Raw genomic sequence first — 13,793 nt, forward strand, 5'->3', positions numbered from 1 at the left:
TTTCCAAACTGAGTAGACTCTGGTCCACCCCACTCCCCGGCCCCTCACAACTGAGCTGATATGGGATGACACCATCCCCCAGGAGGCCAGTGGCAGGCAAGAGAGGGGAGCAGAACCCCAGCAAAGCCCTGCTCTGCCTGCCTGCAGGGGGACCTGTTAGAACACCTGCAGGACATTATGGAGCAGACACATTGGTGCCGCCACCCAGGACCAGAGAGAAGCCACTTTGCCTTGGGAAGGGGGACAAGAATGCTCAGCTTAGCTAAAAGGGGTCACCTCTGCCACACCACTACACAGAGAATTTACATGCAAATCAAGAAACACAAATTTATGGGGACTTCCCTGGTGGCGCAGTGGTTAAGCCTCCACGCTCCCAGTGCAGGGGGCCCAGGTTAGATCTCTGGTCAGGGAACTAGATCCCACATGCATGCCACAACTAAGAGTTCGTATGCCACAACTAAGGAGCCCGCGAGCCACAACTAAGACCCAGTGCAACCAAATAAATATTTTTAAAAAAAGAAAAAGAAGAAACACAAATTTATAGCACATGAAATAATTTTTAAAATTTTAGGAATAAGTCATTTTTAGATTTCTTTTAAGATGTATAACTGGTATACCCGTTTTCAATGGACTCAAACTGGGGAGGAACCAGGCAGATTAGGGTCAAAAGTGTAGCAGTGACCAGTGGTGGGTCTGCAGGGGTCTGAAGGCTTCTTTGGGATGCTGCCCGCACATACTTCAGAGAGGAACCCACCCTCCGGGCATTTTGATGTCTTCCCTACCTTGGCAGTGGGGGAAATCAGAGGCGTTTGAGAGACACCTGTCACACCATTGTCCTGTGATCCCCGGCTGACACTCGCACTGTCCAGTCACTGGGCTGCACAGCGTCTGGTAGGAGCCAAGGGCTGAACACTGGCAGGCTGGATGAAAATACCTCAGTAAGACCCAGGGCAGGGGAGCACAGGACCCGGATAAGAGTATGGAGGTGGGGCCAGAAAGACCCAAATGCAAGTTCCAGCTCCACCTCTTATCGGACATGGAACTTGAAACAAGTCGCTCGATTGCTCTAAGCCTCAGTTTCCCCTTTCTTAAATGGGAATAATATTAGCATCTACTTGATAAGATTGTTGCCAGGATTAGATAAAGATAATACTTGAAAGAGCTGGGTCCAACGCCTGTCTCATACTGAGCAATCAATAAATGTTGGGTTTTTTCTGTTAATTTCCTACTGACCAAGATTGGCTGGTTGTGGATGAGGATTTGGGTGATGCTTCTTGCTTTCAGTAATGGTGCTAATCAGAGGAAGATGCAGGGAACAGCTGATTGGGGATGTGAGTCAATGGAGAGGCCACATTAATTCTACATCCCACTGGGGATCAAATGCAAACCATTCCAGTCCAGATTGGCCTACAGTGATTCCCTCTCCTCATACTTAGTTTCTCAAGGTGAGGTGTAACTGAATAATCATGAAAAAAGTGATGCAGGCAGGGTTGGGAATAGACAGGAAAAACATCCCAGGTTCCTTTCATCCCCCTCAAGCAGGTGACTAAACATGTATGGATGGAGAGAAGAGATTCTGGACATTCCCCTCTCTACTCCTTCCTACTGGGTCAGGTTCCTACCGGTCCCTGCAGCTAACCTCCCACAAGGTGGCAGTTACTCAGCCTCACTCAGCACTCACTCTGCGAGGACCTGCTTCTGGGGAGAGGAGAGCGGTGGAAATGACCCACTATTTCCTGAGCTGGAGGGTTTCACACCTTAAGAACTGGAAGGGACTGGAGAGATTATCTCGCTGAATTCCAGGGTTACATAGTGAAGTTCAGAAGTTAAGTGAAAATGACTCTACTACCCAAAGCAATCTACAGATTCAATGCAATCCCTATCAAACTACCACTGGCATTTTTCACAGAACTAGAACAAAAAATTTCACAATTTGTATGGAAACACAAAAGACCCCGAATAGCCAAAGCAATCTTGAGAACGAAAAACGGAGCTGGAGGAATCAGGCTCCCTGACTTCAGACTATACTACAAAGCTACAGTAATCAAGACAGTATGGTACTGGCACAAAAACAGAAAGATAGATCAATGGAACAGGATAGAAAGCCCAGAGATAAACCCACGCACATATGGTCACCTTATCTTTGATAAAGGAGGCAGGAATGTACAGTGGAGAAAGGACAGCCTCTTCAATAAGTGGTGCTGGGAAAACTGGACAGGTACATGTAAAAGTATGAGATTAGATCACTCCCTAACACCATACACAAAAATAAGCTCAAAATGGATTAAAGACCTAAATGTAAGGCCAGAAACTATCAAACTCTTAGAGGAAAACATAGGCAGAACACTCTATGACATAAATCACAGCAAGATCCTTCTTGACCCATCTCCTAGAGTAATGGAGATAAAAACAAAAATAAACAAATGGGACCTAATGAAACTTCAAAGCTTTTGCACAGCAAAGGAAACCATAAACAAGACCAAAAGACAGCCCTCAGAATGGGAGAAAATATTTGCAAATGAATCAACTGACAAAGGATTAATCTCTAAAATTTACAGGCAGCTCATGCAGCTCAATAACAAAAAAATAAACAACCCAATCCAAAAATGGGCAGAAGACCTAAATAGACATTTCTCCAAAGAAGATATACAGACTGCCAACAAACACATGAAAGAATGCTCAACATCATTAATCATTAGAGAAATGCAAATCAAAACTACAATGAGATATCATCTCACACCAGTCAGAATGGCCATCATCAAAAAATCTAGAAACAATAAATGCTGGAGAGGGTGTGGAGAAAAGGGAACACTCTTGCACTGCTGGTGGGAATGTGAATTGGTTCAGCCACTATGGAGAACAGTATGGAGGTTCCTTAAAAAACTACAAATAGAACTACCATATGACCCAGCAATCCCACTACTAGGTATATACCCTGAGGAAACCAGAATTCAGAAAGAGTCATGTGACCAAAATGTTCATTGCAGCTCTATTTACAATAGCCAGAGATGGAAACAACCTAAGTGTCCATCATCGGATGAATGGATAAAGAAGATGTGGCACATATATAAAAAGGAAAATTACCCAGCCATAAAAAGAAACGTAATTGAGCTATTTGTAATGAGGTGGATAGACCTAGAGTCTGTCATACAGAGTGAAGTAAGTCAGAAAGAGAAGGACAAATACCGTATGCTAACACATATATATGGAATTTAAGAAAAAAAAAATGTTATGAAGAACCTAGGGGTAAAACAGGAATAAAGACAGAGACCTACTGGAGAACAGACTTGAGGATATGGGGAGGGGGAAGGGTGAGGTGTGTTAGGGCGAGAGAGAGACATGGACATATATATACTAACAAACGTAAGGTAGATAGCCAGTGGGAAGCACATAGCACAGGGAGATCAACTCGGTGCTTTGTGACCGCCTGGAGGGGTGGGATAGGAAGGGTGGGAGGGAGGGAGACGCAAGAGGGAAGAGATATGGGAACATATGTATATGTATAACTGATTCACTTTGTTATAAAGCAGAAACTAACACACCATTGTAAAGCAATTATACTCCAATAAAGATGTAAAAAAAAAATTATATGTATTGTAGACATAAAAAAAAAAAAGTTAAGTGACATGTCTGTGCAAGGTCACCAAATTAGCCTGTAGAAAAGGGCTTCAGTCTCCAGGGCAGACACATCCAGATTCAAGTAACAGCTCTGCCACTTAATAGCTGTGTGATCACGGGCACGTTGCTTAGCCTCTCCAAGCCTCAGTTTCCTCTTCTAGAAACGAGCTGATGACAGTACCCACCCCATGAGATCACTAGAGAGTCAGCAGCCACAGACAAGCAGGGCGGTGTGCGCAGTGCTTGCTCAGGGAGCATTCGCTCTTGCTAACATTACTGTCGTGATCATCCGAGTCCCCCAGTGCTTGGGATGTGCTCTGTACACCACCCCATGCTGCATTAATGGGAATCAGTGGATTAGTATTCCTGACTTCCAAATTTATATTCGGTGTATGCAGTTTAAAAAAAAACAAACACTTAACTATACACACACACACACACACACACACACACACACACACACACACACAGACACACACACACACACACACACACACGACCTTGTTTGCAAGGTTTCAAAATTTCCACGCTTGTTGAGGCCTTGGGAAAGAAAAGATGAGATAAAGTGTTAATTCCAGTGATTTCTTTGCAGGCATCCTTAGGATCTGTAAAGGCCCACACCGTTAATTGGGGCACAGAGCTCCCACAGGGACAAGACCATGCCATTTTCGTTCTCTTTGACAGCGCTCGGCCCAGGCCCGTAAGCGGTGAGTTACTCTGATAGTGCTTTTCTGTGATAATAACAGTGGTAGCGTTTACCCAAGTTGTCACTAGAATCACAAAATAAACTCACTGCTGGAAGGGAGTGTGGCTCGTTTTCTCATTTACAAGTTACCTGGGACTTCAACGGGCTATGCGACTTGTTCTGAGAGGCCCAGTTAGGAAGTGGCAGGCCTAGGAGAATTTACCATCCTTCCACCCTTCTATGTTACATGCATCCATCCAGCAGACCTTGATTGAAGCCCTATTGTGTTCTACGGCCCCGTGACCAGGTGTCAGGGTGGAGGCAAACATGAGAAACACACATTCCCTGACCACATCGAGCTAGAACTCCAGGAGAGGGGCTAGAGCATTACTGACATGGTGCCGAGAAACCAGACATAAGACAGAGGGAGAAACGGGCCGAGTGCCACTCAACCAGCTCTTGGCAGACAGCAGGACAAGGACTCAGCTCTTCTGCCGTCTAGGTCAGCATTCCTTCATGGCCCCATGTTCCCTGCAGGCCTGTCTGCAGAGATCAAGTCCCTCCCCAGGGTCAGATTACTGAGGAAACGTTCTTGGGATTTGTGATGGTTAATGTTTTCATGTCAGCTAGGCTATAGGGCTCAGATGTTTGCACAACACCAGTCTAGATGCTGCTGTAAAGGCGTTTTGTTAGACGTGACAAACATTTAAATCAGCTGACCTTGAGTAAAGCAGGTTACTCTCCACGAAGTGGGTGGGCCTCATCCCATCAGTTGCAGACCTTAACGAGAAAAGCGGGAGGTCCCAGAGGAAGAAGAAATTGCGCCTCCAGAAGGCCTGTGGGCTCCAGCTGCGGCATCAGCTCCTTCCTAGTCTCCAGCCTGCTGCCCTGCAGACTTTAGCCTTGTCAGCCCCCGCAATCCGGGAGCCGAGTCCTTAAAATAAGTCTATATATACCCACATCTATCTATATATACAGACACATATCCTGTGGGTTCTGTTCCTCTGGAGAACCCTAACACAGGTTCTTTCTGCTATTCTTCCTTTAAGGAAAGTGAAGGCAGAGAGAAGACGCTCCTGCAGGCAGTCGGGGTAGCCGCAGCAGGGGCCTGGAGCACAGAGGCGGCAGCTCCAGCCAGCATCACGTGGGTGACACCGACCCTGACTCCCAGGGCCAAAGGGGTTTGTCCAGGGAGCCTCAGGAGACGCAGTTCCACTTCAGAAGTGAAAACAAAGATGCAGCCTTAAACGCAGGTACATTATTTTAAATCCTGAATTCCTCAATCCGGCATCACACTTCGCATTTCAATCCAACTATCAGTGAGAGTTGCCAGGTGCCAAACCCGAACCCCAGCATTGGCAGCCTTTTCTCACTCTTGGAAATACTAAAAGCCTTTGTGAATATTTTAATTCTGCTCTTTGTTTCGAGCCAGGTTCTTTGGAGTTTCTGGAGTATTTTCTCCTCGTCTGCTCCTCACTGTGCTTTTGCTCTAAGACACTTTTATTCCCAAAGAGTATTTAAAAAAAAAAAAAAAAAGATAATAAAGGTCCAGGGAATCAGGGAGCTTGTCTGCTGTGCTCCCCGCAAATCTTCCAGCATCAAGCACAGTCCTGGTCCCTAGTACATGCCAAACAGATGTTTAAATGAAGGGATAAGAGCTACTGAAATGCTCTTCCGGGTCCAGCCCTGTAGTTCTACTGATGTGCATTCTCTCCTTGACCCTTGCAGCGCTGCTGTGAGAGGTATTGCTCTGAGGGATGCCATCTCCTTCCCCTGCAGTGGATAAGCTCACAGAGTGAGGCGACAGTACTAGACAACACAGAAACTGCAAGGGAAACAGAGCTCCTTATTGTTTCAGGGGTGTTCTCGTCGCGCGTGATTTTAGAGCTTTTCCTTCTGTTGGAAAAGCAGGCTGGCGCCTTCTTTGGCGCTCTTCACTCAGAGCCGCAAAGCCAACATTTCAGTTGCACAATACGTAGCACCCTCCACTTCTCTGGCTAACTGGGCTGAGAGCAGATCAGATCTACAGAAAATCCCAAGGCTTCTTCCAATCACCTCAATGCTCTCCTAGACACACGCTGAATTCAGAGCAAAGGGCCAGTTCAAAGCAAAATCGCACAGAACTTCGCCCAGCCCTGTGGGTTTTGTTTTCCCCCTTGGAAAGGCCGGGAGGGCTCTCCCGGGAGCATCCCAGGTCAGAAGCTTTCCCCTGCTGTGCCTTCTGCCATGTGCCGGTGCATGTGGCTTCTTCCCCGGGCCAGTTTGTCGGATGCGTGAGAATATGCTGACACGCAGAAGGACGTTAATGTTGCACTGGCAACGTATGCTGCCAGGACTTTTCTAAGGAAAAGTCTGCAACTGCAACCCAAAGACTAGAGCAAAAACTCCAGTGGGGACAGCTCGGGCCCTGGGCCACTGCGGTTTGGGGGCAGCTGCACTTTGAGTGCCTTCAGTGCCAAGTCATGGGAGGGCCGCCGTCTCCACCCTCCCACCCTCCTGGCCTCTGTTCTAAGTGCTGACTAGTTGCGACATAGCAAACTGCACCAGAAACAAAAGCGGGGAGGAGGAAGGAAAGAAGAGGAAGAGAAAGATGACGACGGACAGGACGGAGAGGAGGGAACGGGAACAGTAAAGCCCCAAAGGACCAAGTTCCCAGAGAGTCGCGGTGTGTTTTGAGCTGAGTCAGACGTCAACACAAACGTAAAACTGAAATACACAGAGACAATTCTCTATGTGGCCTCACATCTATGATTTGACTTTCAGCTACAAGAAAGAAAACTGCAGGGCACTGGAGTGAGTCAACAATAAACTGAGGGCTTCCCTGGTGGCGCAGTGGTTGACAGTCCGCCTGCCGATGCAGGGGACACGGGTTCGTGCCCCGGTCCGGGAGGATCCCACATGCCGCGGAGCGGCTGGGCCCGTGAGCCATGGCCGCTGAGCCTGCGCGTCCGGAGCCTGTGCTCCGCAGCGGGAGAGGCCACAACAGTGAGAGGCCCGCGTACCACAAAAAAAAAAAAAAAAACTGAGAAGGAGATGGCCTTGTGCTTAAAGCTTAAAGTCTGGAGTAAATTAAGTTAATGCAAAACATAAACGCTGGACTGCAGTTGGCAAGCGCAATTGAGAAGGGTTTTAGACTTCTTTTCGAGAAGACTTTTTAAAGCAATATAGAACAAAGCCACACAAACATTTTTTGGCTAGAATATACCAGACCATCTGATGTAGCATCTGGGGCCACACTGGTTTGATTCTAAAATTCCATGGGCCAAGCAATCAACTTCATCTAAGAAAGATCACAAAATACTGGGTCAGACCTTGATGCTAGACCAGATTCAGATTTCAGCACGTCTGGGCTTCAGCCACTGGCTTCAACGCTGCCCCGGAAGAAAAACTTTAAAAGATCACAAAAGCTGTTAGAAAAAGCAAGCACTAGAGAAGGGAGACCATCGCTGACAGAATGTAGGAGCATCCCAAACGCTTCCAGAGCCTAATGGTTCAAATCTGGAAGAACAAACTTTAGGGCACACCTCTCCACCCCACCAGGAATGAGGCTGCTCCTGAACCTTCTCCTGCTTTTGTCCAACAGACCTCGTTTCCACTACTCTTAACCTTGCCTGCTCCCCACATAAGTCCCTCTAGACTTGGCCCCTAGTGGACCCTGAGGTGGAAGGCCTCCATCCCGTCTCCCTCCTGCGAGTTCTCCTTCATTTGGTCAATGAGAGATTCAGTGCCTCCAACTTAAAACAGAAATGTAAGCACCCCCAACTCGTGCTCCAAAACTTCATTATTTGGGACATCTTTCAACAGAAACAATATATGTACAAGGACAAGGTGACCACACCAGACCATAGCACCAGCTCCGCACTGAATGTGCCTCTAGTAAGATTCATACAACTCCAACATAAGCATTACCTGCACTGAGGTTTCCACAGGAAATGCGCTGGGCATTCCAAATTCTAATACAGAACTTCTCTGGTTGAACTCAAGGCAGGGAAACAAAGGATGCCCCTTCCTTTCCTTACCCTTCCACCTGCCAGGTGACCTAAATCTCTGGGCAGGGAGTACCGAGAGCTTCTGTGGCCCGAGAGGCAAAGGCTGAGAAGTGGGGCAGAGGATAGAGGTCCAGGACATGTCAGGGGATGAGGAGGAAAAAGAAGGGCTTGGGATATGGCACACAGGCATCTATGCAGACAGGGAGATCAACCAGGATTGAGGCTCCAGGCTCTTAAAATGATGTAGAGGGAAGTATGAGGCAGAGAAAGGAGGGTTAAAGGAATAGCAGCTACCGTACAGGTGACTGAGAATTTTACACATCAGTACACACGTAACCCACACAACATGTCGCAGGGCGGGCACTATTGCCAGGAAACTGAGGAACAGAGGGGGTAAGAACTCGCCCAAGGTGATAGCTAGTGCGAGCCTGGTTCTTCACCGCTTTGTCTCCTGCTTCGTGGAGGGACCTTCCCGCTCCTGCCCCACTCTCCCAGCTCCTTAGCGTGGCCGCCCTCATGAGTGACGTGCCTCCGCACCGATGCTACCCTCCTCCTGTGCTCAGAGGCTGGAAGCTCCCAGATTCTCCTGGAGCTGGGCTCTGGATGCCAATCGGGTTTTGCAAATAACTACTTGAATAAGATTAGAAAGGCTGAGCATTTCTGCTGCTGTGCCCTGGCTGGCTTCCGGGGGGCCTTGGATGGCCATGGAGGCAGAAGGACCGCAGTCCCCCTGTCCCTGAGCTGCATGGCAGGAGTCTGGGCTTGACACCAGGAGCCTCCTTGGAAGCCCAGCCTGGAGCCTAACTGAGTCGGTCAGCACCTAATAACCCACAGCAAGTCCCTGCTGGGTTTAGTTCCGGCCCTGAGCCCTGACTGATCACCTTCCTTTCTTCTCTCCCCTCGTTTTCCCTATGACCTTAGCCACCGAGGAGAACAGTGGCAGGCAATGGGAAGGAGGCAGAGGGGAACGGCGGCAAATTCATTCATTCATTTGCTGGTCACCCAACATTTACCGCACACCCATCATGCTCTAGGGACTGGGCCAGACTCCTCCCCTTCCCCTCCGGCGCCTTCAGTGACTCTTACTAGGACGGGGGACCAAGAGGCAAACCAAGTCTGTGGCTCTGTGTGTGCCGTTCCCTCGCCCGGAACACCCTGCTCCCTGCCCTTGTCTCCTTGGCGGTTTCCTCAACACTATCCAGGTACCACTTCCTGCCCAGAGCCTGGATTTGTACCCAGGTGCTGACTCCAGAGCCCATGGGCTCGACCACCTGGGAGGAGGAAGAGGAAGGCTGAAAAGACAAAGGAGGGGAGGTGACATGGCCTGGTCCTGAGGACAGTCACATGTAACATACATATATAGACCAGGGGCTCATTTATTAAACAATAGGCCACACAGCTCTGCCAAGAGGAGCCTCTGCATTTCCTCAGGGGGAAACTTACCTCGGGGGACTGATGATCACTACGTACGTGTGGCCCACTTATCTTGGCAAATAGGGAAGGAGTAGAAGCCCCAGCGGCAGGCATCGCACCGAGGGCCCCCCACCCCGGGGCGGCACAGACACCGCCCGTGGGCATCACATATTTCGGGGAGAACCCCTGCCAGGTTACAGTCACAGCCTGCGAAGGGGAAGAGATGTTCAGAGGGGTCTCCATCCTCCATCCCTTCACCCACAGATTCTGAGTAATGGTTTACATACATTCCTAACCCAGAAGACTGCATCTTCAGGGGAGTAAAACATCTCTCCTGGAAAGATCAGAGATACCATTCAGAAACATCCAGGGCAGGCACTGGTTTGCAAAGTACCTACAATCTTCTAGCATCTACCCCCGTGGGAACAATTTTTTTTCCCCCAAACTGAGCCTTGTTTAGTAAAACTTCAACTTCATAGATTCCCATCGAATGACAATCTTGAATTAAACATATTCCTACCTCCATTTTTCAGAAGAAGAGAGATGAACATACATTTAGCCCTAATAAGTGCCAGATGTGGCTTTGGGGGACCTCACTCGGCTTGTCTCAATCCTCCAGGCATGAGCCCTTCCCAGCAGGCAGGCTGCTTCCAGTCCTACCTCAGCACCTCTGCTCTGGCCGGCAGGTAACACCCCTCCCCTGGTTCCCTCTCAACCTTCAGGTCTCGGTCAGGAAGGCCTTGCCCACCCAGTCTGTACCAGCAGCTCCCCCTTCCCTCTCCCACTCTCTATTTAGCTGTGTTTGTCTTTCACACTTTAATTATTGAAATCACTTATTGGCCTCATGACTGACTTTGACCAGTGGAATGAGAGGAAAGTGCTGTTGTGGGATTTCAGAGCCCAGGTCACAACAGGCTTTGTGGTTTCCATTCTCACCCTCTGGGAACCCTGAGACCACCAGGGAGGTACCCTGTCTAACCTCATCGAGGATAAAAGGCCACATGGAGAGAGACACCGAGCCCCAGCAGACCCTCCAGCAAGTCCGGCAGAAAGACTGTCCAGCCAAGCCACAGGATTGTGAGAAATAACCCTTATTGTTTTAAGCCACTAAATTTTGGGGTGATTTATTACATAGCAATAGAAGAAGGAAACACCTATCAATCTAAAAACTTAGGGAGAGCTCACCTCAGGACTCCCACTGCCATGTACAGTATGTCTCAATCAATAAATATCTCCCAAGAAGACAGGGCTCTTGCTTGACTTTATTATGGATGGATTAAATAATGTAGTCAAGCAAAAGCCCTGCAAGATAGGTAAGCATTTTATAGTTGAGGAAAAAGATGCTCAGAAAGGTCTTTTTTTAATAGATCTTTATTGGAGTATAATTGCTTCACAATACTGTGTTAGTTTCTGTTGTACAACAAAGTGAATCAGCCACATGCATACACATGTCCCCATATCCCCTCCCTCATGAGCCTCCCTCCCACCCTCCCTATCCCACCCCTCTAGGTCGTGGCAAAGCACCAAGATGATCTCCCTGTGCTATGCAGCTGCTTCCTACTAGCTATTTTACATTTGGTAGTGTATATATGTCTATGCTACTCTCACTTCGCCCCAGCTTCCCCCTCTCCCCATTCTGTGCCCTCAAGTCCATTCTCTATGGCTACGTCTTTATTCCTGCCCTGCCACTAGGTTCATCAGTACCATTTTTTTTTTTTTAGATTCCATATATGTGTGTTAGCATACGGAATTGGTTTTTCTCTTTCTGACTTACTTCACTCTGTATGACAGACTCTAGGTCCATCCACCTCACTACAAATAACTCAATTTCGTTTCTTTTTATGGCTGAGTAATATTCCATTGTGTATATGTGCCACATCTTCTTTCTCCATTCATGTGTCGATGGACATTTAGGTTGCTAGAAAGGTTAATTAAGTTGCCCAAGGTCACACAGCCAGAGGAGCTAAGTAGGGCTTTGAACCCAGGTCTGTCTGATTCTAAAGCCCATGCCCTTTCTATGATGCCAAGAATACAAGCTGATAACTGATTTTAAAAGCTGTGTTCAAGGTATGTTCCAGATTAGTGTATGTATTCAAACCATTCTCATATTTTAAACATCTACATTTCTATCAAGAACACTAGCATCAGTGGGAAGCAGCTGCGTAGCACAGGGAGATCAGCTCGGTGCTTTGTGACCACCTAGAAGGGATACGGAGGGTGGGAGGGAGACTCAAGAAGGATGGGATATGGGGATATATGTATACGTATAGCGGACTCACTTTCCTGTACAGCAGAAACTAACACAACATTGTAAAGCAATTATACTTAATAAAGATTAAAAAAAACCAAGAACCCTTGCATGTAAACCTGCAACATGGTCCCTTGAGGAAGATCCTGAAAGACTCAAAGATGTGACTGGGTTCCCCCTACTTCTCAAGGAAGGGAAGTCTCATGCATTTCAGAAAGGTTTTCTACAAGGGTTAGAACAACAGATAATCTGCAAAGTTAGCTAAGTCCCACTCCTTCCCTTTGCCCTTTTTCAGGTAAAAGGTTAGTAACAAAGTTGTGGAATTATTTTTTTGCAATAATTAAGAAAAAGAAGATCAGGGTATATCAGAGCAACTTTACAGTCTTTGGATAATCTCTAACTTGTTTATGCTTCAACAGTCACCTAACTTGACAAGAAGGGCACCGGACGTGTCCAAGGGCATATTCATCACAAGAGAAGCCTTGGAACCCAGGCTGCCACGAGCACCGCCCTGACTGTCCATCACAGCAGCTGTCCATCACAGCTGCCATACAAGGCCCCAATGCCAGGGCCCCACAGGCTGAGAACACCACAGGGAAATGCAAAGGTTTACTGTCAATTACAGTCTTGGCATTAGACCAGGCATTGGAATTCAGTAAGAAACTTGAACTTTACAATGGCATTGAAGTCCAAGGAATCCCGGTTTACAACCACTTGTAAACAGGAAGGAAGCATCTAGTGCCTATGCATTTCTAAATTTCTGTTTCTGAAATTCACTTTTTAACTTAGGCATGGTTTCCATAGTGTAGTGGTTACCACGTTCACCTGACACTTGACTTATCTGGCAAATACTCCCACACGGTGCAGGAGCCAGAAACCTCTGAGGTCCCTCACTTCTCCCCCACCCTCACCTCCCGCACCTCCTCACCAGGCCGTAGCGCTTGTATCTCAGGAAAGCGCCCGCAATCCTCCTCTCCTTCCAGACTTCCAGAGCCTTCCTCCAGGACCTCATCCTCGTTTGCCTGGATTATTTCAAGAGCCTCCTGACAAGGTTGTCTGCCTCCTGTCTTCTTCCAACCCACTCTCCACACTGGTGTCAGGAGTGATCTTTCTAGAACGCCAACCTTTGCACATCAATTTCCAGATTAACCCCTCAACGGTGACCCAGTGCCTTCAGTACACAATCCAAAGTCCTCGACACGTGTGACACAGCAGACCCTTCAAAATCTTCAGGCTGCCAGAGCCCATGCGGCACCTCTATGCAAACTAGATAAGGTGTCTCCTCCTCGAGACGCTTTGCTGTCACTTGCTGTAAAATCGTCACCATATATATACAGGTCTGCCACATCCTCAATGCCCCCTCCTCCTGGTCCCAGGAAGCCCTTCTAGAACCTCTGCCTTTTCCCTTCCTCCTTTCCTTCCCTCCTCCTTCCACTGTTCCTTCCATCCCTCCTTCTCTCCTTCCCACCTGCCTTCCCTCCCTCCCTTCTGTAAGGAGCTGTAAAGAATGCCCCTTGTGTTTGCTCCCATGGCTCCATGTTCTTGCCCTGTCATAGCATCAACTCCTGCTGTTCTAACTGCTTGTCTCTGTGTCTCCCACAGGCCTGGGGGCTTCCAGGGAGCAGGGACCGTGAGAGGCAGCTGCCTTGGCCATGCCTAGTATAGAGGAGGCACTTAATAGGAGTTTAATGAATGAAGAATATGCTAAATATTCAAGACGACAATTCTCCTGGGTAAACACCATTCCTTGAATTTTATTTTATTGGCACAGAGCTGCCAAACGGAGATATCAGAATTCACCTGTTCATCTCTCTAAGCTGTATCTGGCTTGTCTCCACGC

The 13,793-nt window shown here is 47.9% G+C and overlaps 1 protein-coding gene across 1 annotated transcript in view; it reads right to left on the reverse strand.

Moving 5' to 3' along the window:
- The window catches only part of LAMA3 (laminin subunit alpha 3), a 246,918-nt gene that overhangs the window by 146,752 nt on the left and 86,373 nt on the right, over positions 1-13,793 (reverse strand). Inside the window, exons 12-13 of the mRNA XM_007448619.1 lie at positions 9,770-9,912; positions 783-912 (exon numbers count right to left, since the gene is read on the reverse strand). Coding sequence (XP_007448681.1) covers positions 783-912; positions 9,770-9,912 — 273 coding nt within the window. The remainder of the gene's footprint in view (positions 1-782; positions 913-9,769; positions 9,913-13,793) is intronic.

Source organism: Lipotes vexillifer, unplaced genomic scaffold, assembly GCF_000442215.2.
Source record: "Lipotes vexillifer unplaced genomic scaffold, Lipotes_vexillifer_v1.1 scaffold168, whole genome shotgun sequence".
Classification (NCBI taxonomy): Eukaryota; Metazoa; Chordata; class Mammalia; order Artiodactyla; family Lipotidae; genus Lipotes; species Lipotes vexillifer.